This window comes from Rhipicephalus microplus, chromosome 3, assembly GCF_043290135.1.
Source record: "Rhipicephalus microplus isolate Deutch F79 chromosome 3, USDA_Rmic, whole genome shotgun sequence".
Lineage (NCBI taxonomy): Eukaryota > Metazoa > Arthropoda > Arachnida > Ixodida > Ixodidae > Rhipicephalus > Rhipicephalus microplus.
This window is the reverse complement of record NC_134702.1, coordinates 249,685,116-249,711,452: the sequence shown is the minus strand read 5'-3', so window position 1 is coordinate 249,711,452 and position 26,337 is coordinate 249,685,116. Positions and strand designations below refer to the sequence as shown.

At 44.4% G+C, this 26,337-nt stretch overlaps 1 protein-coding gene across 1 annotated transcript in view; it reads right to left on the bottom strand.

Annotated features, from left to right (window-relative positions):
• LOC142803186 (neprilysin-1-like) overlaps positions 1-26,337 on the bottom strand; it is a 163,739-nt gene that overhangs the window by 118,916 nt on the left and 18,486 nt on the right. The window contains exons 3-4 of the mRNA XM_075888280.1: positions 12,903-13,184; positions 8,760-8,897 (exon numbers count right to left, since the gene is read on the bottom strand). Of these exons, the coding sequence (XP_075744395.1) occupies positions 8,760-8,897; positions 12,903-13,184 (420 nt within the window). The remainder of the gene's footprint in view (positions 1-8,759; positions 8,898-12,902; positions 13,185-26,337) is intronic.

Below are 26,337 nucleotides of genomic sequence, written 5' to 3'. Positions count from 1 at the left end.
TCTAGCGTTATCACTAGCGGTGACGTAGGCTTCATAATAATTTGTATTGTTCGTGGAGTGGGCTGATCCTATAAAAATGACCTACCGCAGTCCTAAAGTTTCTCGAAGACCGAGGGCGCGGTTTGCGCTGAGAATTGCGTAGAGTATTGGGGCGATGACAAAACTCTAGGAAAGGAACGTGGCATTGCCCACCTCTGAAAAAGGCATCGTCCCGATGCTTTACCGGATGATCAAAGTACAACAATAATGCAACAAAGTGCAAGCAATAAATACAACACAGCTTTCATACAGCAAAAAATTACACTGTATAAGTTCGTTACCGCGCATGAAACTGTTTGAGGCGTGTGACATGGTCGACTTGAGTTCGGGATCAGCGTTGGTGAGAATTCATGATGCTGTCGGGGACAACCTCAAAATTCAGTGAGCCGAGACGTGAAACCACCCTGTACGGTCCGATGTATTGTCGCAGAAGCTTTTCACTGAGAAGCTTTTCCCTGAGTATCCGCGTCCACACCCAAACACGTTCACCGGGCTGGTATTCCACGAAGCGTCGTCGATGATTTTAACGGCAGCTGTCAGTCATATGTTGGTTCTTGATACGGAGGCGCGCGAGTTCTCAAACTTCTTCGGCGCGGTGAAGGTACTCACTAACATCGACGTTTTCTTCGTCGGTGACGTTGGGTAACATGGCGTGGAGCCTAATTGCCGAGCTCCTTCCGTAAATCAATTTGTATGGTATCTGTGTCGTCTCCTGCACCACCGTGTTGTATGCGAAGGTCACGTACGGAAAAATGGCGTCCCACGTCTTGCGTTCGACATCGACGTACATCGCCAGCATGTCGGCGATGGTCTTATTTAGCCGCTTGGTGAGGCCGTCGGTCTGTGGGTGGTACGCTGTCATCCGGCGGCGGCTTGTCTGGTTGGGTCAACGTGCATGGGTCAAAACAACACAGAGCGATGCGCACCTGCGAGTATTTTCCTTTTTTTATTAAGAATTACCCCTCATCGCCCTTTTGCGTTACAGCAGGGAATTTTACAACAGATACAAATAAATTTTCATATACTCAACAGACTTGTCCTTCAGAGATCTTGTTCCATTCGGCTACACACTTCGGAAAAATTAGAATTCGCAAATATGCACGTCCTGGGCCAGTATTGACGGATTTTGTGTTTGTGATCATTACGTATAGAAACAGATGTAAGGTGTATTCAAATATTTATCGTTGTCTATGCCTACCTTGTTATTATATATTTAAAAAATTGTTTTAGCCTTAACTTTCATCTTCGCGCAGACAACAATCCCCAATTCAATTCTTTTTTTCATCATTGTGACACTGTCCATCCTACTGTACCTGCCTAGTACGTACCTGACTATTCTGTTTTGGATAGCTTCAATTTGAGAAATGAGACTAACTTCCAATGGATCCCATAGTTGGCAAGCGTACTCAAATATAGGTCTAACACACGTAGTAAATGTATTATTTATCTTGTTTGCATTTGTCACATATTTTTTTCATCAATTGGCGTCACGTAAAACCAACTATGGGATATGCAAGGCTAGCGAAATGGCTTCGAGCGCAACATTAGTGTAGCATGTAGTCATGTTGTTAGATGACAAGCATGCCGTGATTATGATGTTTGTATGTTTATTTACCCGAGTCGTGCGTTCGCGTCACGTATTAACGATTTTGGTACATGTAAAGCTTTTGAAACGGCCGCGAGCACATCATGCGCGTAGCATGTAGTCACGTTGTTACATGACAGGCATATCATGTTCATGAAGTTTGCACCAGTATCATACCTTCGTCATGATGGTGATATGTGGGGTTTAACGTCCAGAACCACCTAATGATTATGAGGGACGTCGTAGTGGAGGGCTCCGTAAATTTTGACCACCTGGGATTCTTTAACGTGCCCCCAAATCTGAGCACACAGACTTACAACATTGCCGCCTCCAACGAAAATGAAGCCGCCGCCACCGGGATTTGTTCCCGCGACCTGCGGGTGTGCAGCCGAGTACATTAGCCACTACACCACCGCGGTGGGGCTACCTTCGTCATGTAATATTGTCCGGTAATAAGAAAATTGGTGCAAGTCAAGCTAGTGACACGGCCGCCAGCGCATCATGAGCGTGACATGTAGTCCTGTTGTTACATGACACGCATCTTATGATTATCATGTTTGCACCAGTCACATGTCGTCGTCATCCATTTACGTACCGTGATACTCAATATGGTATATGTAACACTAGCGAAACGCCCGCGAACGCATCATTGATTGATATGTGGGGTTTAACGTCCCAAAACCACCATATGATTATGAGGGACGCCTTAGTGGAGGGCTCCGTAAATTTTGACCACCTGGGATTCTTTAACGTGCCCCCAAATCTGAGCACACAGACTTACAACATTGCCGCCTCCAACGAAAATGAAGCCGCCGCCACCGGGATTTGTTCCCGCGACCTGCGGGTGTGCAGCCGAGTACATTAGCCACTACACCACCGCGGTGGGGCTACCTTCGTCATGTAATAATGTCCGGTAATATGAAAATTGGTGCAAGTCAAGCTAGTGACACGGCCGCCAGCGCATCATGAGCGTGACATGTAGTCCTGTTGTTACATGACACGCATCTTATGATTATCATGTTTGCACCAGTCACATGTCGTCGTCATCCATTTACGTACCGTAATACTCAATATGGTATATGTAACACTAGCGAAACGCCCGCGAACGCATCATTGATTGATATGTGGGATTTAACGTCCCAAATCGACCATATTATCATGATGGACGCCGTAGTGGAGGGCTCCGGAAATTTCGACCACCTAGTGTTCTTTAACGTGCACCCAGATCTGAGCACACGTGCCAACAATATCTCCGCCTCCATCGGAAATGCAGCGCCGCAGCCGGGATTTGAACTAGCGACCTGCGGGTCAGCAGCCCAGTACCATAGCCAGTAGACCATCGTGGCGCGGTGCGAGAGCATTATGAGCCTGCCTTGTAGTCAAGTTGTTACGTGACACGCCTGTCACAATATTCTTGTTAGGGTCTGTCGCTTGCGTTCACCATGCAATCATGTCATACCATACCAGTTTTGAAACAAGACATGTGAACGAAACCACCGCGAGAGCATCAGGATTATGAAATGTAAATTATGACATTCACGACATGTATGTCATAATTTTTATATTATGATTAGTCAAATAAGCTCTTAATACAATCATGTTATGCCATGCCAAGTTTGGTATCAATAACATTATTGAAACGGCCAGGAGAGATAAAAGTAGTAGGCCGATAGATAGATAGATAGATAGATAGATAGATAGATAGATAGATAGATAGATAGATAAATAGATCGATAGATAGATAGATATATAGATAGTTAGATAGATAGATAGATATCTTAGATAGATAGATAGATAGATAGATAGATAGATAGATAGATAGATAGATAGATAGATAGATAGATAGATAGATAGATAGATAGATAGATAGATAGATAGATAGATAGATAGATAGGTGAGCGCAAAGTCATCGAAGTTCGCTAAAAAATGCTTCGCATTTATTACACCGCTGACTAGGCCAGCAGGACTTCTCCAGCCCATGAAACCACCCCAGCCGCTGTTCTAGCAAATCTGTATGGACTTACTGGGGCCATTCCCGACATCAAATTTCTGGAACAAACGGGACGTCATAGTTACTGAATAAGCGCACACGCTACCTCGAAACAAGGGCATTGCCCAAAGGCAGCGCCACCAAGGTAGCATTATTCTTCGTCGAGAACATTCTCCTGCTCCATGGAGCTCCACAAGTCCTTAATAGGGGCAGAGGTATGGCTTTTACAACACATCTAACTTAGTTGATCCTGAAGTATAGTAAGACAAGTTAGTGACAGGCCACCGCCTACCATCCACAGACAAATGCGCTGACCGAGCGTCTTACTAAGACCGTCGTTGACATGCTGACCTTGTTTGTATGTCCACGTGGAACACAAGACATGGGATGTATTTTTCTGTACGTGAAGTTCGCGTAGAACATTGCCTTGCACGAAACAATAAAAATGGCTCCGTACAAGTTGGCATATGGAAGGAGCCCAAGCACGGCGCTTGACGCCATGTTACCCAACGTCAGCGACGAAGAAATTATCAGCGTGACTGAATACCTTCAGTGTGCCGAAAAAGCTTGACAACTTGCCCAGCTCCGCATCAAGAACCAACAGTCTACCTAGAGCCGCCGTTGTAATCTTTGACTAAGTTTCTTGAAATACCAGCCCAGTTACCGGATTTGCGTTTGAACAACGATACGCCAACGTGGACTCTGAAAAACTTCTGCGACGGTACTTCGGACCATAGAGGGTAGTTCGACGGCTTGGTGCCCTGGATTATGAGGTCGTCACCAACAGCACGAACTCTCAACGGTGGCGTCCGCAACCTGAAATCATTCATGTCGTACGGTTTCCTGCGCGTCCCCAACTACTATATTCTTGGTTCTTGCAGTGATTTATTGCTTGTACCTAAGACTTTTCCTCTTACATTATACTTGCACTTTTTTCATTGCTAAAACATTTGAACGATAGATTTCTCCAATGGGGGCAAGGTCACTTAGAAGTGTGGCAGCTTGGGCTAGTTGGTATGGCACGCCGATAGTTATAGCACGAAAACAAAACGACGACACAGAGACAAGAAGGGCGCGAAGGCCCTTCTTGTCTTTGTGCTCGTGTCCTTCGTGACCTTCTTGTCTCTTTGTCATCGTTTTGTTTTCGTGCTATATATCGTCAGGCAAGGTCACATTCCTTTTTCAAGACTTGTTATCACCTCGTTACAGTGTCACTACCATCATGAGCATGAACACGCCCTCTAAACGCCAAAAGTTAATTTAAAATATCACCAATAATTCTGGTACTGTGCTTGCAGTGGCCACGTTATACATGAATAATTCATGATGTCATCCGCTTGCGTGAGTTTATAATTTCACCAGGCGCATTCGCTTTTTTTAATGCAATGCATTACCCCTCATGATCAGTGAGTATCATGACATCCGATGCACGCGCTGCTCATACTCAAGCCGTATTTACGTTGACTAAAGCATGCGTTTGTCCCTCGACCTTGTTTTTTTTGTCTTAAGGTTTCACCGACCCTCTTTCTTTCCAGTGATTACTGTGGCGTGCTCAATCTACGCTTTGGCCTCTTCGTAAGCCTGGGCGTTTGTGCTGCTTCATAGAGCGCTTTCAAGATACATTGTTGTATACCTTTCTAATAAAAGATATTTGAAGTCCCATACATGACTTGAGACTGTCCGCCGAATTATGCTGGACAATTTCGCCACGTCTCATATAATCTCCGGAATACTAACGGTTACCTATTTGTATGCACTCTGTACCGATAGTTGTACAAAGAGTTAGGGGGGATTCAGCTAACGCCTTTATTGGTGCGGAGGACGTGCGGACGCGCTTTCAAGGGCGTCACCCCATAGGAGCTGCTTCACACTCGCGACGAGCTGAATTGCACATGGAAAAAGACACATGCAGGCAAAGCTAGGACACACACTAGCGCGACCAACTGTTTATTCGATAGAAAGATGGAAATATGTGTATAGAGTGGAAGAGAAAAAAAAGAAAGAAGGCGTAAACCTGCGCAAAGCCCACAATTAGAAAGCAACTGTCTGCGTGACGTTCAATGCAGCCTTGTCAATTATACAAAATTTCCATGTAGAAAAACGAACCCGTCGTCACACAATTGTATAGATGGCTCACTAACACACCTGTCTTCACCAAGTGTGCGCATCGTGAAAGCTTTACTAATTTCTCTTTCCTTCGTATCCTTGCTCCAGCAAGTGTCACCAAGTAAACAGCAACAATCAGAAGGCAAATAATACATGTTCTTTTAAGCATGTCAACAAGCTTTTACCGTGGAAAAAATGCTGTTTCTTTGTCGTGCAGAAGTTGGAATGCTGTACAAACGGGTAGGTGTCATAACGTTTACGCAAGCAGGATTACAACTACAGCCTTGTAACTTAGCTACCCATTGTAGAAAGTGCCATTGGAAACCAAATTTCGAAAACACCACTGTATCAAGACCTAAAAATACTAAGCAAAAAATCATTAAAACTTTAAAGATGAGCAGGCTTCAGGAAGACAGGTGCGTTAGTGTGCAATCTATGCATTTGCCGAATGATGAAGTTTCTGTTTTAAATGAAAATTTTAGATAGTGGACAAGGCTTGATTTGATGTCACGCAGATTGTTGCTTTCTTGTTGTGTGTAGTTCGAAGGCTTGCGCTTACTTTCATTTCTTTTTCCTTTCACCCTATACATATTTGTCACGTTTCCATCGAACAAACCGCCGTTAATTTGCACTCGTCTGCGTCGTACCCTTGCACCGAGTGTCTTTCTTCGTCTGCAATTCAGCGCGTTGCTAGTGTCAACCATGTACAACTAACCAGCTCCTACGCTGGCCTTTCATAGCAGCTGTGTTGGTTAGCCTGCTCTTCCAGAGAAGGAGCAGAATTTGAACCAAGGACAAATGCATGACACGCTGTAATAAACGCTAAGTAGTGTAGTAGGGACGCGGAGCACGTGTGCCTGTGCGGCGTCTGTGTCGTATCGCGGGTGAGCCACGCAAAAGTTCAATTTTTTAGCTTTTCAGAAACAGGTTCACAAGGGCACAGGATTGTCTTGAATTATGCACATGCTCCTGTCGCGTCGCCAATCCTGAAACCGGCCAGCGTTCCGTCGCAGTGGGGTTTTGTAGTTAAGCTTCAATGCACAAGGAATGCCTCCCCCCCCCCTCGTACTTATTGGCTTATCTTGTAGATCCGAAGCAGATCGTTGACTAGCCTCTGTAACTCTAAAATCTATCTGTGTGTCCGTGCCGGCGCACCACACCGCGTAGCCTCGTTGTGGTGGTCTAGTGGCTAAGGTACTCGGCTGCTGACCCACAGGTCGCGGGTTCAAATCCCGGATGCGGTGGCTGCATTTCCGATGGAGGCGGAAATGTTGTAGGCCCGTGTGCTCAGATTTGGGTGCACATTAAAAAACCACAGGTGGTCGAAATTTCCGGAGCCCTCCACTACGGCGTCTCTCATAATCATATAGTGGTTTTGGGGCGTTAAACCCTACATATCTATCTACCACACTGCGTACTTCTTGCCAAAGTTGTTGGAACGATGCCAAGTAGGTAAATTCACTGTTGGGAGTTGCCGTCACTCTCTCCCTCACCCACAGCACCTGCTGGCTCCTCCGAACACTCTTAGGTGTTGTTGCTCCTCTGCCCGCTCACAACACACTTCTCTCTCGATTCACCCTCTCCACCGCCCTCAACGCTCGACCGCACTCCGAGTGGAAACACTTTTTCGGCTCGTTTGTCTGCGATGAACCTTGCACGCAGTACAACCTGCCTCACGTGTATTTGCTCTTCAAAGAAAGGTTTACCCGAGTACAGGCTGAACAAAGTCTCGCTTGAAACCATTCTTTCAGCACCTGCGCCGACACCTGTTTCAGCCAGATCAACAGCGTGCGCGCTGGTGCCGCTTCGAATTCCATGATGGTTATCTTCATTGAAATTGGTCTTAATTTTCATGAAATAGGTTCAGTTTTGCGCTTTTACCGCAAAGTGTGAGTTTTACCTCTAGGGCACATGACTTTCTCTTCGCTCACTGCCGTAGCTGCATTTTCGAAATGAGTGAGGTGCGAGGTAAAAGAGCTGAATTAGTGGCTATTCGAAGAAATTTGTTTCCTTTTTTGAAATGATTATCCAATCTAGACTACGTGCATGAGCACGAGATATTTCATGACCAGCAGGAACAAAAAAAAACACATCGCAAGCAGCAGTAGGATATGAGATGTAGTGCGTAGGCAGCACTGTGAGGTTTGGCATTGAGCAAATGTTTCTGCTGTTGTTAATCTCGTGGCACAATAAGCAATGCCTTGGCTATATTTCGCGTACTTGTCTACTTGATATGAGCCAAATAATCTATCTCGAAACGCTGGCATTTTCATCATCGAAGCCACTGTATATGCTACACTTTGAACGTACTGCTCCTACACAAGATTCTTGGGTAGTTGTCAGTGCGCATTGTTCCTGTGCATATGTGTGCTGAAGTAAAGTGTGGGATTGGGCTAGTTGGTAGTCCACTATTGAATGTCTTAGCGCAAAAAAACTTCAGACAACAGAAGAGCCTCTTGTGTTCGTTGTCTGAAGTTTTTAGCGCTGAGAAGTTTATTAATATATGTGTGCATTTTACATCAATCTTTGTGTTCTAGGGCCCTGCTACAGTTGGTATGCAATACAACAGTTGCTAATCAGCAACAGTTGCGTTGGTATACATTCATCCTGTGCGTGTTTTTCATGCGTGCTTTCTGATTGAGTAGCTCTTCTTTTGTCAAAGGTCTTCTATTTTTAATAATTCCTTGCTGGACGCTTCCTCTAAAACTGATTTCTTTGTTCGGTTCATGTCACGAGCAAGAATCATCAGCAGCCACCCACAAGCTCATATAACAGATTAAGTCGGCCAATTTAATCGACGGTGGCTTACTACGTGTTTCTTTACTTATGTTTTTTGGTGTTTATAGCTACAGGCACGCACTCTTTTGTATAAGCAACGACGTGTGTCAAAAAACATTTCAAGATTTCGCATGTTCGCATCAATTGGACGGCCTTCAAAACAAAATAGCATTTAGAACTTGATACTTTCTACCCCTTCTCGCAATGTGGATGGCTCAAACGGTGCACGTCGTTGAAGGGTAAGCTAAGAAGCACTCTTACCTGGTGTTGGTATGAGGAGCCGAGAGACATGCAGGATCGGTACAATGCCGCTGCTTTCTGAATCGCAGTTTGATTGGATGATGGTGCATCTAAAGAGATGAAGCTTGTATAATCGCCAAGCCGTGTGGCAGTTTGTAGCTGAAAGGAAAAGAAAATGGCATGACGTGCTGTGTTTACGGAATTCTTCTTCTCATGTGAGTAAGAAGCTGTTTCTCAAGCGAGATTAGTTAATACCATTTATAAGGGCGACTCAAACCTTTTTTTGAATTGCATCGGTGTCACAAACATGCCAGTTTAGTCACGCCCGAAATGCAGCCATGCTAATTAGTGTGATGCGAATGATTCATTTTTAGTACAGTGTGAATATTTCCCCATTCTTCATAACAATTTTCCAAGACAAAAACACGTGAGTGTCACGCGCGAAATAGTTCAACGAGGAAAAAGAAAAGTGGCAGTGAGCCGAATATTCATAAAAAATATAGGCGGATCTACGAAATACTAAAGAAATTGATAATAAAAGTTGTTGCTTAACGTCCCGAAAGCACAAAATAATTATGAGAGACGCCAGAAAGTTGTTTCAAACTCTAAGTTCACACAATTGCCTATGGCAGATACTGTCATGAATGTAGGGTCGAACTGATAGCGTGTATGACCACTCAGGTGAAGTCAGAGGGCTCTTCAGAACATTACTCTACTTATCCATATACTATAAAGCAGCCAACTTGTCTCCGCTGAGATTTCTTGAGAAGTCATGAAAGACTTTTCGTACTGGTTGAAAAAAAACCCGTACAGATAAAAACGAAGGCTTCTATAAACTGTAAACTGCCTAATAAAGTCTAGCAGTCATGCGTAGCACAGATTTTGCAAGTGGAGCTCAAAAATAGCCTCCTTCATAATGAAGCATAGAAGAGAGTCTCTGATTTGTTCATTAAGATGACTGCAAAATCTTCACCAAATGCTTCATGCAAATGATTGATTATGTTGCCTAATAGCTGGCGTAAAACAAGTACGCCTTTATAATGAGATGCGCTTTTCGCTCCGATCATTTGCAACGTACCGGACGCCATCTCTGTAGTGAGGTAACATTATGCAGTGGCTACCCTCGCACGTGCAACAACTACAAATTGAGACCTAGATTACATTTCATAATGTGCATGTAACGCAGAAAAGTGGATGACGGCTTCATTTGTGGCAACAATGTCCCACCCGGAAATGAGGTGATGGAAGCACTAGTGCATGCCTAAAAATTCAAGGACGTAGATTTTATTGCTTATCTTGACGCGGGCTAAACATGTGATGACCGACGTGATGCGGTCTGCTCTGGTGGTACGAAGCGCTATGTTTGACATCGGCATCGTAACTTCCATTAGTGAGCGACAGAGTTCAGAACTGATACCTGGAACTGCGGAACCAGTCTCGATAAGCGTGAGTGCCGCAACACTGGTCACACACCTATCAGTAACATTCGTCGAAGAAGGAAGAGGCCTCATTCTTTTCATCGGGTATTGTCGCGGCCTTTGGCACTGCGACAACAAATTTTTCTGCTGCGGTGTATAAGAAAGATGACGCATCGACGATGGCGAGTGGCGTCGAGGTGATGCCGATTATTGCTTAGTGTGAATGCTATAGTCGGCATACGGAGACACCTGGCCGGGGTTCAGAAATGGGGATAACTATTGGTACGGTGATGCATAAGGGTCAGGTTCGAAGCTTTGGTGGTAGGGACGTGGTCGACCACGGCAATATCGAGCGACGTGACCAGGAAGCCCACACGCAAAACATATTGGCCAATTGTCACATGTGCGCCCTGAAAGTACATTCCCTGATCGACACGGGGAAATGGTCAAAGTTGCACGGCTGGTGGTAAAGGCGAATCGATTTGAAGTGTTGGCCGCGGAGCAACTACGGCGTAGCGGAAAAGTGCGTTCACCTTGGCACATAGAAGTCGGCGCCGGTGAAGTTTCCCCGACGGAAGGCACAGCAGCGCAAACATGGTACTGTATCATCTGCAAATGTTCGCTGTCAAAGGCTACGGGGGTCGGCGGGTTGTGAATAGCGTCAAAAGCTGACGAGTTACCTCGGCACGAACTGATTCCTCGACCTGGCAAAGTATCTTATCAAGGTGAGGGGCACTAGCGCGACTCGGGAAAGTCTCGTCCGATACTTGTTGGCGACGCCTAAGAAGACGCTGTTCACGGAGCACATCAAAACACTGGTAGAGACCAATGATCTCTGAGAGAGTGGCAGGTTTAATAGGTGAGCATGTAGAATACCACTCTGAAATGCCCTCAATAATGGGACACACCTTGTCTGCTACCACCATGGTCTGGTTAACTCGCGTCATAAGGAGAGAACGTCATCACTATAGCTTGTGAACGTTTCACCCGCTTCCTGGAACCGGCTTCGTAGACTTTGTTCTGCCCGATGTTTGCACACAACAGGGCGATTTTGAAGGTTGCCCAGGCAGGTATATCAGTCTTGTGGTTTCTCTACTGCAGCATGGTGGCGTCCCTCAAATATAACAAGACAGTGCCGAGGTTCAAGAAATCATTAATATATTTGGTAACGCCGGCTCTTTCTTGGGGTTCAAGCTATTCTTGACATCTTTTCCATCGGTGCCACGGAAGATGCCAGGTTCTCGCAAGAGTTGGGCACCGGGATTTCCCCTGGGCGGCGAAACCATGGAATAGTCGAGTTGCCGCCGTCAGGCATGACGGGTGGCAGCGTGTAACTCTGTAATTCCAGGGCAGGGAAAACAACGGCAACCTACACAAAAAAATACAATGAAAACACTGGGCCGAAACGAACGCTTCGTCTGAACACTAGCAGCAAGCTGGACAGACGCAAGCAGCGTTGCAGAAACCACTGACTAGCAGCTCGTGTGAAGCCACATCGCCAGCGCTGCGCGGGCTTGTGCTCCATGCAGCGCTGGCGATGTGGCTTCAGCACTGGAAATTCTTCACTATACTCGGCAACAACTTTTCTTCGCATTGGAGCGAAGGCTACAAAGCCGAATTGCGGGCATCCTACCGCCATTGAATGTAGTTCCAAAATAGCGCCCGTTTTTCACCATGAATTATAGAAGTTCCCCGTTTATTTTCTACGTGAGTCTCTTTGAGACAGGGCGCAGCTCCCTCCATTAAGACAGTTGTGTCTACTTTAAGCTATTCGTTGTGCTTTCTCATTTTTGAACGCACGAGAAAGTGCCGCCTTTTTACGTGCACCTCAAACGCAAAGCGGCGTCTGCGTCCACATGAAACACTGATGATCCACTCCCGTCAATTTACATAGCTTTACTAAAGTTGCGCCAAAATGGACTACTCGCGTTGTGCTACTTGTGCAGAAGCTCCACCTCCGTACCTTTCCCTTCAGTACTAAGGAAAGTTGTCGCCAAGTATACACATACTTATTATAAAAATCACAGCATATACATGAAGTAAATGATGATGATTGGGGTGAGGCGTCGACCAGTCTGTCCACGCTTCCGTCCGTGCATCCCTCTGTCTATGCATCCATCCGTCCATGCATCTGTCCATGCGTTCTGCCCTGCATTCGTGCATGCGTCCGTCCACATGTGCATCCGTTCGTATTCTACCAGAAAGCCACCCCAGGTTTTGGAATCAATTTTCGAATAGGCCCTAATATTCGTGAAATGTCTATATGAGTTGCAATGCTGGCTTTCCAATTTTATAACTATTACGTATGTATTCTTTCAATGCAGCTGTCACGCTGGGTTACATCAATAATAGTTAGGCGCCATCAGCTTAATTTTTATTTATGTAGAAGTGTCAAGGGCTACCATTCTCGCGACCGCCGGCGCTACATATCAGCTTACTGCTTGCGGTGCTGCCGATATCTATGTTTGTTACAATCTTTACACAGCTGTGAACCACTGTTTATATAAAACATATGTGGCTGTTTGACTTGTGTGTATGCGTGCAATAGAACATATCATCAGCACTACTCAATGAAAACTTAGAACACAGTCACCTTGCCAACGCACGTTTTGCATAACATTGATTCTCAAGGTAAGTGGGATCTGCCTAGTTTTGTTCTTTTCGTCCCACTTTCTAGGCAGCTCACTATTAGTAGAAAACAAGAAAGGCAGTGCTAGCTCAGAATTGCCTTGAAAATTCGACGTACGTCTGTGAAGGTGCCCCAGCCTTGGAATTTGCCGCAGACATACTGGTAGAAATCAACGCAAGGGTCAACATCAGAGGAAAGTTTGGACCGCAGCATATTGGCCACATAGCGGCAAAGAGGTCCAATACATTCATCTCCCTGTAGGTGACGAAATGGAACAAGACCTCGCTGTTCCGGCGGGGTAGTTGAAGTATTCCAAGGCAGCGGTGAACGTTCTCCGGTTGGTCGTGTCACCCTGGATGCCAAAGTTGTCGGGACCTGCAGCGCAGCCAATGTGTCCACCTAGTGGTAAAAAAAGCACAGAATTTAACACAGAAGCAATCACTGTGTTTAGCGATTCTGCACTTCAGGTCTAACGCTGAAAGAACATTTGAAATAAGTACTGCCTCACGAGAGCAAAGCAACCTGTCCGCCTATCATTTGCGAAGAACCTAAATGCTACACAAGGTTCACGTGGTTGAAGTAGGACGCGTCAGCAACGTGGCATGTTTGCAGCTATCAACATTGACAATTTTCAACTTGACAGGTTATTCATGCTGTTTTTTTCTTTGCACAAGTTTATGCCTACATTCCTCGATGTGTCAGTTTCGGTACTAACCTGACCCTATTGCTTTACAGTCATTCTCATCACACCCGTAAGCAATTGTTAGGATGTTTTTTTCCCCAAAAAATGTCACGAGTTACATGATAATTTCCTGCACCCCTACAAGCACCCCTTATGGCTATTGAAAAACGCAAAATGTTTCCTAAGAAGATCTTGTTGCTCAATCCTCCACTTTTATTAATTTAAAGATTTTTCGTGTTTCTTCAAAACTACAGCTGACAAACTCAAGCAAATTTAAAATATAGACTTCCGTTTCCCTTCTTTCGCATTACCCAAAATTATGGATGTTTAAAACGTGAAAAATGTTTGTGCTGGCGAAAGTGCGATAGAGCAGTAGTGAGCGTAGTGAGCAGTAGTGAGCAGTAGCGAGCAGTAGTGAGCGATAGAGCAGTAGTGACCATCGCAGCACCATTTTCTTTCTAACGATACAAGTTGTTGCGTTTTATGAAAGCTAGCTAGCCATATGATCTTCTTATCGTTCTTAGTAAGTGTGGCAGCATAATTTAAGCGTAGGATATAGGTAAACTAGGTATGCCAGATAGAACTTTCGACTGAACAATATGCTTCTTACATTTCGCACACTTCCACAGACATCTTGCTGTGCATGTTAAACTTTATGCCATCTTCAAGATGGCATAAACTTGAACGGAAGCGCGAACGGACTGATGGATGCTTCGCTCCACTCACCGTCATTCAATTCATGGATATGCTGTGATTTTTATTACTTATCATTCTAAAAGTAATGTCATCCAGTATCGTACCATTTGCATTTTCAGCGTATATGTATTTCATTATATGTATAAGTACCGCCCTCTACGGACATTTCAAGAACTAACGAGCGGTGGCTACACACGATTACGACGGGATGCTCAACCCACGCCTTGAGGAGCATCGCTACTAAAAACAAGGTTGGTCCTTGCGTCATTGGAATTGGTACAAATCGAAAATGTATGGTGTCTTTACAAAGGTACGTGCCTCAACTACTTCTGTAATGACAGAAGTAGTTGATGCAATGGCTCATCAGGTCATAATTTAGCATAAAAAGCTACTAATGGCACTTACTTTCCTATATCATAACATTATTTGAACATGCGCTGGTGTCATATAACAGCGTATTTATGAGGCCCGCAAAGCTCCAGGCAAACCTTAAACGTTTTCAAAGTATGCCGTTCGTTGTGTAGACACGTCGTCTCAACAGCTGAGGGATCACCTTGTGATCATGCTAAGACAACTGAGACAGTGAGTAATACTCGCTGTCTCAGTTGAGCACTTCGCGATTATAAGGTTGCCCTTTTTTGTTCAGAAAATTATAGGCACTAGCTTTCCCCTCTCCTCCACTCTATTTACAATACCATCGCGAAACACTAGAGACGCATCGAATGGCTATTTTAACTTACCTACAAGCTATAACTTATATGGAAAACGCTTATTGGAATTTCATGGGACTAAAATTTGGAACCGACCACCCTTAGAAGTTAAGGCGGCAGGAAACTTTAAGCACAGTGTGAAAATATTTTGCTTGCAGCATCAAGACATATAAATAGTTTTTTTTTTCTTATGTATGTAGTATGTATGTGCATATGTGAATAGTTAAACGTATAAATGATTGTGTATATATGTGTTTATTGCTAAATATGCTCTGCTTAGCTGCTTTTATGTACTCTAATATGGACCGATCACTAGCCAATGTAGGCTAACGGTCCAGGTATCTTGTAATGTTTTTTTTGGTTTATCAGTAAATCAGATTGATTGATAAAAAAATACTCCAGTGTTTTGACAATCTGCCGGTCAGCAAGCCCGTTCATGAAGTCATATTGTAGTTAAAAAAATCGGCAGATCCCACGTACTGTTGCAATCGATGATATGCGAAGCACGAATGAGAAATGTTCATATGTCACTGTAAAATCAGCACAACGTTACAAAGTGGAAGTAAATGATGCCATACATGACTTTTGTGTCGTGATTATCATGTTCGGTTGTGTCATTTACCTTCGTCGTCCATTCACGTCACGTGATACCAAAGTTAGCCTACGTGAAGATAGCAAAACGCGCGCGAGCACATCTTGAAGGGCCTAATTTATTTATTTATTTGCAATACTGTCGACTCCAATGTTGGAGTCATTACAGAGGGCACATTGCAGGTAGTATACATTCATGAAGAACAAACAATAACATTCCAAGTGACATACATAAGCCTCACCCAGTACCTTCTGGCCTGCTACAGTGCGCCGTGCAAAAAAGAAAAAGAAAAGAGGAAAATAGCAAAGGTATGTGAAGCATTGAAGCAATACTGTAGATTACGCATGGTTTCTAACACTGCGGTGAATGTGGATAGAGTGTCGGCATTAGTAGCATTTGCATTCAGTTTATTCCATTCGCGTATTGTTAGTGGGAAAAACGATTTTCCAAAGACGTCACTGAGTGAGGAATATTCTTGCAGACTGTATTTGTGCTTATGACGAGTAGGGCGTGACTGAAAATGTGACGTACTTAGACACATCTACTTTGTAGTGGCCATGTAACAACTGGTACAAGAACCTCAGGCGTGCCTCTTTTGCCCTAGTAGCTAGTTTTTCAAAGCCAGAAGAAGCCAGAAGGTTAGCGGGAGAATCTGTACGTTTGAACTTGTTGTGTATAAACCGTATGGCTTTGCGTTGGACTCCCTCTAATTTATTAATACCACTTAGCGTATAAGGAAACCAAATTACGGGGGCATATTCTAATACTGCTCTTACGAACATAGTATAAGCCAAGAGTTTTGCGGGCGCTGGTGCAATTCTAAGTCGTCTTTTTAGGTAGAAAAGTTTACACAGTGCGGCCGCAGTGACCTTAGCTATGTGTGTATCCCATCTCAAGTCAAACGTTAATGTAATGCCTAAGTACTTATGCTGCACAACATTAGTCAGTGGTGAACCATGAATGGTGTAGATGAATTGCGATGGATTCTGCTTACGTGTTACCGTCATAGCTGCGGATTTTTTCACATTGATGGACATTTGCCACTTAGCGCACCAATCTGCTAGCTTGGTTAGACATTCATTGAGATTAATGTGGTCTGTGTAGCTGGTTACCTCCTTATAAATAATGCAGTCATCTGCAAACAGTTTGATATTACAGTTATTGTTTGACGTGAGGTCATTTATGAAAATTAAATAATAGTGGTCCCAAGACGAAACCTTCAGGGACCCGAGAAGTTACGGGGACTATGTTTGATATATGACCTTCATACTGCATGAACTGTGAGCGATTTGTTAGGAAATTTTCTATCCAAGAAAACAATAACCCCTCTCCTATCGCACTTTTCAGTTTAATTAGTAACTTTCTGTGACATACGCAATCGAAAGCCTTAAAGAAATCAAGTAAAATTATGTCTGTTTGGCCACGATTATTTATTGTAGAAGCTAGATCATGAACTACCTCCGTTAGCTGCGTAACAGTGGACAGGCCACTACGAAATCCGTGTTGATTAGGAGACAAAAATTTTATTGTCTCGAAAAAAACAGTTATGTGTTTGAGGATGATATGCTCTAGTAGCTTACATGAAATGCTAGTGAGGGATATCGGCCGGTAATTTGAAACCAATGACTGTTCTCCTGATTTATGAATAGGTATTATTTTTGCAATCTTCCATTCATCTGGCAGCTGGGATGAAGTAAGCGACTTTCGAAAGATTAACCCAAGAAACTTGCTACACCATTCCGCGTACCTCTTAAGGAACTCGTTAGGAATATCATCTGGACCACTTGATTTTTTAGGATCTAAGTTAAGAAGCAAGTTCAGTATTCCTGTATCTGTGACTTCTAGGTGATCGATGCTTGGCGAATCGAGGGATAATACTGGAGGAGTGGCACCATTATCAGTCGTGAACACTGATTGGAAAAAAATGTTGTATTCGTAAGCCTTTTCCGTTTTTTCCCCTGAATCCGTGTGCGACTGTGTATTATTGCTAGTGCGAAGGTATCTCCAAAATTTGCTTGGATTGCTTTTAATAAAGCTTGGAAGTGTAACACTAAAATAATATTGTCTGGCAGTTTTCTTTTTTTGCTTAAACTCTGATTTTGCACACTGCAACTTCTGTTGAATGGATGATTTACACTTATGGTTTTTCGCAGCCACACGCAACCTTTTTAACCTAGCTTGGCCTGGATAACCTCACGTGTTATCCAAGGATCATTCCCTGGAGCTTTCTTGTGTTTCTTTGGTATGAAGTTAGTGACACAGTACATAACAGTAGATTTGAAACTTAGCCAAAGTAGATCAGTATCACAAGATGCGTCAAAAGCTAGCTGCAAAAAGTTTTCAAACTCATGTGCGAGATCGGTTAATACGCTGCTATCATCAGCTTTTTTGAAATCAATTACAGTTGATCCACGCTGCTCACATGCAATACTGGAGTCAAGCAGCAGCAAGCATATGACTATGTGATGGTCTGATATGCCGTCAACTACGTCAGTGCGAACACGGTCTTCCGGGAAGTGCTGACTAATCAGTATCAGACCTAATATGCTCTCGGCAGTGTTCTGTAAGCGGGTTGGAGATAACACGATTTGCTGAAGGCTAAAGTTCAACATTATGTTTATAAGAGCGTCCGAGACAGATGATGTGTGGTTTAGCGTAGTCCAGTCAATGTCTGGGAGATTAAAATCTCCCATAAGCAGGACACGAGAGTTGCGAACATGACGCTGCATGAAGTCATGAACTGCAGTTATGCATTCGTGTCCGGATGACGGACCTCGATAAACGCATCCAACGAATATAGAAGTGCTATCGCAAAGAATCCGGCAGAAAATTGCCTCAGCATCTGTTACAGCTGGAAGCGATACATATGAATGGCATTTCTTTATAAGTAGAGCGACGCCCCCGCCACGAAAAGGTCTATCCTTACGGATAACGTAATAATTTGGAGGAACAACTTCACTATCGTATATCTCGGAAGAAAGCCATGTTTCAGACACACCTACTATATTAGGACTGTATTCTAGTAGAAGATTTTCGAGAGCATCTATTTTGTTTAGAACACTTCTTGCGCTAACATTCAATATAGTCAAGGCTTCGATTTTGCGTGTAGATGAGCTTGCCGAGTTTGTGGTCTTGATCGCACCTCGTCCTTTTTTTGGGCGAGAACCTTGTCGTTCTTTTCTTCATCCCAGGTAAAGGCTTGGTTATTAATGAACAATTTGTCAAACACTAACGACACCTTCTCCTTCTTTTCTCGATTTTCTTTGGCGCTGTTCCATAGCTTTCGCCTGATGTCTCGGATTCTAGGCGAAAAGTCTTCTCTGATTGAGAACCTGGTGTTTTTCAGTTTGTATCCACTTTTAAGTATCGACGATAATATACTGTGATGTAGCGTTGACGCGCACGCACGCTGGGCGCAGCGTTGCAGCGTTAGCAAAATGCGAGCACACGCCGATGCGTTACCCAGGCAACACTGCGTCTCCCTCTTTTCGTGATGGAGGGGCGCCGGACATGTTGAAACGCGCATGCGTCAAAGCAACGCAGCGCCGCGCGCCTGTGGGTATATGGCAGGACTGGCGCCTGGCATGGCAATACCGGCATGACGCGACGAAATGAACGCCGGATAGCACGCGCACCGCGTCACGTCGAAATGTATTGGCACCTTGACCATGGGTTGTAGTAATGTTCTCACATGACACGCATCTCATTATTATCTTGTGTGCACCAGTCACATACCTTCGTAATCCATTGGCGTCACGTAATACCTAATTTGGCATATGTGCATGGCATATGGCCATGACAGCTGTCGATGCGAGGTCGCGCCACGTCTTATCGCAGAAGCTTCCGGAAAGGCCACCAGCGTGTCATCAGTATGACATGTAGTCATGTTGTTACATTACACGCATGTCGTGATTGTCATCTTTGCACCAGTATTATACTTTCGTCATCTATTCACGTCCCGTATTAGCAAATTTGGTATAAGTGGAGCTAGCGAAACGGCCGCCAGCGAATCATGAGAGCGGCATGTAATCATTTTGTTACATGACACGCATCTCATGATTATCATGTTTGCACCTGTCGCATAACTTTGTCATCTATTCACAAACTGTAATACCAAATTTGGTATATGTGACACTAGCGAAACGGCCGCGAACGCATCATGGGCGTGACATGTAGTCGTGTTGTTACATTACACGCATGTCATGATTTTCATGTTAGGGTCAGTTGCTTGTGTTCGCCATGCAATCATGCCATACCATATCAGTTTTGCAACACGCCATGTGAACGAAACCACCTCAAGAGCTGCGGGACCATGAAATGTAACTCATGACATTCATGAGAAACATGTCATGATTTTCATGTTATGACAAGTCAAACACGTTCTTCATACAGTGATGTTATGATGCACCAAGTTTGGTATAGACACCGTATTCGAAACGGCTAGGAGAGCTAAAAGTCGTAAGCGGTTAGATAGATAGATAGATAGATAGATAGATAGATAGATAGATAGATAGATAGATAGATAGATAGATAGATAGATAGATAGATAGATAGATAGATAGATAGATAGATAGATAGATAGATAGATACGTTGAAAGTCGTCGAAGTTTACTAGGAAATGCTTCGCACTTAAAAGTGCCTCACGGCTGTTGCCTGCTTAGCGTTATCAATATGACAAATCTAAGGCCGTTTATATCCCATAACCAGAACCTAATTAAAATGGACATCAACCTGGCACTCTCTCACGTCCACAAATAATCACATGATGTGGTTCTCAACAAAAAGGACCTCTACGGAAATGGCACAGGTGTCTGATCAGCAGAAAAGAACCCCACCTCCCCCGTTATTTGTCAATGAATGCAATGTCTTCAAAACACCAGAATACGCTGCGTAGGTCTTACAGATCAGTTCAGAATAAACAATAAACTGTCCACCTAATCTCACGCGTTTCACTTTCATGTGACACTAATTTATATGTTGTAGACATTGATTATGTATTTTGTCAATACTTCTAAAGTGGCGAATGAATATACTGGAATTAAATTCAGTGAACGCGGTCACACTTTTGCTATACACGCGTGATATTCAACGAAATCAAAACGCTTCATTTTCAGACGTACAGCGTTAGCGAACGTTAATTTCGTATTTGCCATCCCTCTGCGAGAAGCGTCATACGTGTTTTATTGCAGTAATGAGGAAGTCTATGTGGGCGGCGAGAGATTGGTCCGGTGAGCAGGAGGATGGTAAGAGAGGTAACGCGCTGTATAACCTTAAAGTGCAACGCTTCTATTGGATTCGCTGTTGAATAGAGCATATGGGAACTTCGTGCAAAACCTGAAAAGGCAATGATTGCACCCCGAAGCGATACCCTCAGTGACACTGAGATCCACCGACGCAACCACCACTGTTTATTTTGCTACATTTTGTGCAAGAATTTCTTAAATGGCGTGGCCAAGCCCTTGGGGATATTTCCAAACAGAAGCGCTAGCTGCGATGTAGTGAATGTATTAGTCAATTCAGACCCAGTTACTTTTGATATTCCAGTAATGCGCGAAATACATGAGAGACATAACTTCAGGGCCACATATCAGCTTTAAACAATCACATTTATTTTAGGAAGGGGTGTCATGGCACCTGCGTTCAGATACAGTGCATTTTCTCGGCTTAATGAACTTGCCAACGTAGCGGTACGTTTGCTGCAGCAACACCGCATTCCTAGATTCTTCATTGTTAAGACGTCAAGATCATCATAACACAACCATTCCACCATCCTCAGAAGCATAGCTTTCAATTAGGCAAGTCAAAGCACCACGAAAAAGCTAGTTGATGTGCTCACACGTGACCACAAGTAGTCACTAGTGACACGTGATTCCATTTGTTCTTCACGCGTATGCTGTAGTTACTATCAGGTCACCTTCTTTCTTAGGGGCGCCTCTGCAACATTGGCCTTAATTGATCTCATATGACGCCATATGCAAGTCTTATGAACGAAATCGTACTAGGTTTATTCAACGCGGTGATTTAGACAGTTTGGTAGGCAATGTACTGATGTGAGTGCTGTAGACAGTTCTCATCCCTATTTTCCGGCTCCTTCCACGAGTTAAAGGACTGAAGTTTCATCACAATTCTATCAGCCCTTATTTCTAATCTAATGGTTGGTTGACACAACGACTAGCAGCGGTCACGCGACTATGTGGGACTGGTCGCACATAGTCGAGAACGGTCGCAAACGCTCGATTTTCAGTCGCGTGACTGCAGCCGCAAAACTGCTGGAACGAATCAGCGATGCCCAGAAGTGACACTAGCATTTCTTTATATGCAGGCTCATTTTTGTTTTTACATTGTGCTGACCTCCTGTCGCCGGATACAAACGCGTGCGCCCCTCTAGGTCTGTGGCACCATGACCACCAAGGAGTACTTGGCTTGGAGATGGCAGAACGCAGCAGCTCGAGCAAAGTGCCGAATTTACGTGGCGGCATTCGCAAGAAGCTAAACACCGTAAAATGAAGAGAAAATGAATTGTGCACTATTTTCCCACCTATTCAGAATCATTTTCTGTCTTAAGCTTGAATCGCGACCGCCTTCAATAAAGGGCGTTTGGAATGCCTTTGTGCTTCATACCTTGGCACCGAATAAAGATACCGCGTTCGAAACTCATTTGTGGTCAGTGGAGGCTGAGGCAAGTCAAGTTCAATAGGCCTCTCCCTGTTTGTAAACTGTGTGACGTCATTGAGGGCAACCGCCCACCATAATCTCTCTCGGAGCAGGTGCTGGTTGGCAAGAAAGTTCCGCTGGTAGCAACTTTCTGCATAGCGGAGTTGCGTGTCAAAATTCCCTCGAGGGAAATTTCTACATTGCTCTGGTTTAAAGTCCCTGCTTTTGAAAGAAGGGGGTCGCGGAAGGGTTGCTGCGCATAGTGTGGAAATCGGCTCGTCGTAGATGGATGGATGGATGGATGGATGGAGAAACTTTATTTAGAGTACTGGGAGACGTGACTAGCACGCAGTGTGCTTCAACCAGGTAGATGGCAGCTATAAAACATCTCGTCTTTTTCGAAAGCGAACGCTTTGAATGTACATGGTGACTGGCACTTTGAGAAATATTTGCATCGCATGAATGTAAACTTATTCAATTTGCATCGTGGCATGTGTAATGGAGTTTTAAATGAGGTACATCATTGGCAGCAGCGTGGTTTTGAGCTGCTGTGCGTGACGTCACGGTTATGATTCTCACTCATTGCGCAAAAGTCGGATTGGAGATTAACGAAAAAACAAATGGCAGCATATACACGGAGTGAATGATGGATAGTTGGGCGAAGCATCTGTCCGTCCATCCGTTCTTGCTTCCGTCCATCCATGCATGCGTCTGTGTGGCGGCCCGTGCGTCCATCCGCCCGTCCGTGCGGGCGTCTGCTCGTGCGTCCGCACGTTCATCTGTGCGTCCGTCCCTGCTTTCCTTTATGCATCTGCTCCTGCGTCTGTCTATGCGTTCATCCATCCGTGCAGCCATCCGTGCGTGCGTCCATGCATCTGTCTGTGTGTCAGTTAGTCTACCTATTCAACACTCCAAGTACCGCCACCTCGCATCTTTTAATCATATATTCCTCATATAGAAGCACCGCCATCCAGCGGACATTACAAGGACTGAACAAGAAGAGGCACACGCACACTTTCTTACGGCTTGCGCTTCGTGTCTCCTTCCCACCTTTAACCACCTCGAGTTCATGGTATATACTAGTTCACTGTATTCATGGCACTGCGGCGCCACGCTCGCTAAACCTTTCTAAAACCTAAGAGGTTACGGCCAGCGAGAATAACGTAGCAACCCTTTCTTGTGTTTTTCGCGTTGTTGAACAATAAAATTTCGCAGCGTGCGCGTTAACTTAAAGCCGAATACTCCTGTCTCTTATTCCCTCTTAGCAGTCATTGGCATGTACATTGAGCAATATTTTTTATTGTTCAACAACGCACAGAAGAAATCTTTCAAAGGCACCATCTTGGAGGTCAAAATGTAATACTTTTTACACACTACTACTACAGCCACGATGGACGAATAGGTGCCGCTATAAGGAGCTGCGCCCCTAAAAACGAAACACTTCTTGCCATGTGTTAGGCTGAGCTTAACATATCCTCGTGAAGGTGGAATTCTGCCGCTGCGTTTCTCAATAACCCAGTGATAATTCATGCGATGTAAAAACCGACAAGTTAACGATATATAATACTATCTGGCCCAGTTACCTTGCTGCATTTGGCACCTATAACGTGTTTTCGTTCCTATTTTGCCCCTTTAGGCTTGATACACAAGCTTCTAATGTGCATTGTCACTTCATAAGGATCAAGTCGTAAAAGTACAAAGTAAATAAACGAAAATCTCTGCTGTGCCCATTACACGTATCAGGTATCTGATAATACGAGTGATAGCCGCGGTGAAGCACCTATGCAGATTCGATAACGCTACAACATGCTTGCACCTCATGCATAGTCGTATATATCACCCAAAGATTATGCACTTTTGTTTTTCTGCACGCCGCGCATACACGGAGATGTACCCACTCGCAGATGATCGCGTCAAATGCATTTTTACTTTGACTGGAAAGTCAGATAGTGAAGTTCCATCGATAACCAGGTACTGGAAGCGGCCCAAAACGAATACCAGTGTTTTCGCAAACAGGACGCATCGCGTTATTCACACTGCACACACCACGCATAATATTCCCAGTTTCACCATCCGTAAAGGCGAACCAATATTGTCGATGCCTTTCAGCGCACACTACACGCCAAAGGCAACACTACACATTTTCGAAGACGATGCCACTGTTCGTCGCACTGGCCGCCACGTGCGTTCACTTATCCGAGATAAACAGCCAGCAAGCGTGGAAAATATTTCATCACTCACTTTACCACACACCTAGTGTTGTCCAACACATACCACAGCTAATGTTGCCCCTGTGAGATGAAGATTAGGCTTCTAAAAAGAAAAAAAAATTGCCCCAATCTCCGAGCGACTGCACTCTACACAGCCACCAGCGGGAGTGTTTTGCCAACCACCGCCTTGCACGATCACCGGTGGCCCCGCCGCGGTGGTCTAGTGGCTAAGGTACTCGGCTACTGACCCGCAGGGCGCGGGTTCGAATCCCGGCTGCGGCGGCTGCATTTCCGATGGAGGCGGAAATGTTGTAGGCCCGTGTGCTCAGATTTGGGTGCACGTTAAAGACCCCCAGGTGGTCTAAATTTCCGGAGCCCTCCACTACGGCGTCTCTCATAATCATATAGTGGTTTTGGGACGTTAAACCCCACATATCAATCAATCAACGATCACCGGTGACGTCATGCTGTAACGTACCCCGGTAGAGGTATATTCAAGGATTTCTATCGAGGAAAGGAGAGAAAAGTAAGCCCTGTGGCTGTCTGCGTCAGAGTACGACACTTCAACATTAGCTCACTAGGGATGGGGGTAAGGAGGGATTAAACGAATAGGATTAAAATGTAAATAGATAGGGAGAGGAAGGAGAGAACGTGGTGCAGAGACAGCGAATGACAGAAAACGACGGAAGTAAGGAGAAGATAGGAAAGAAGGACATGGTGGCAGGAGTCCGCGGGCGGGGCACCACTCAGTTCTTGTCGTCGTCAGCAGATGGCGTAGGGTGAGCCCAGTCAGCCAGAGCTACTCTTTCGTTGGAGATCGCTGGCGCACAACCGGTCGGCACGAAATCTAGAGAGCGAGTCTATTCAAGGAGCGTTTCTGAATACGTACCACTCTCGGGAATATCTATCCCGAGATATTCTATCTAACTATCTATCTATCTATCTATCTATCTATCTATCTATCTATCTATCTATCTATCTATCTATCTATCTATCTATCTATCTATCTATCTATCTATCTATCTATCTATCTGTCTATCTATCTATCTATCTATCTATCTATCTACCTATCTATCCATCTATCTATCTGGCTGCCTCAGACATTTAGCTCTCCTAGCTGTTTGAATAATGGTATCGATACCAAAGTTGGTATGGCATAACATCACTGTATGACGGGAATATTTGACTCATCATAGCATTAAAATCATGACATATATGTCATGAATGTTATAATTTACATTTCATGGTCTTGCTGCCCTTGTGGCGGTTTCGTTCACATGACATGAAGCAAAACTGGTATGGTATAACATGATCACATGGCCAATACAAGAGTCGAACCCTAACATGAAAATCATGACATGCGTGTCATTTAACAACATGTATAAATGCCACGCTCATGATGTGCTCATGGCCATTTCGTTAGCGTCACATATACGAAATCGGGTATTACGGTACGTGAATGAATGACGATGGTATGTGACTGCTACAAACATGATAATCATGAGATGCGTGTCATGTATAGCTTATCGTAGAGATCGCGGATCTAGGGGTGGTGGTGTTGCGATTATCTGTAAAAGATCAACTGAGTGCACAGAACGTTCTTTGCCACCTGAAACTGAATTATTGCATGTGACATGACTTTATACGGCAGTTCGTTCACATACATTGCAGTGTATCGTTCTCCCGATTCTTCGGCAGACTACATGCAAGCTTTCAATGACTTTTTACATTGCGAATTTCCGAATTAAAAAAAAAAATTTGTAATGACCGGTGATTTTAATCTTCCGCATATTAACTGGGTGTAGTATAAAGCGGGTCAGGTTGATGTATTACCATCCCGAGCTCTCTTAGATGGGGTGTTCTCGCTCAGTATGGTTCAAGTTGTACAGGAGTGCACACGAGTACACGAAAAGGGTGGCTCTTTACTTGATCTTGTATTTTTGAGTCCATCACTGGCTGAACAAAAGTACACTTGTGTAGTGATGGACGGTACTTTAGATCACAGTAT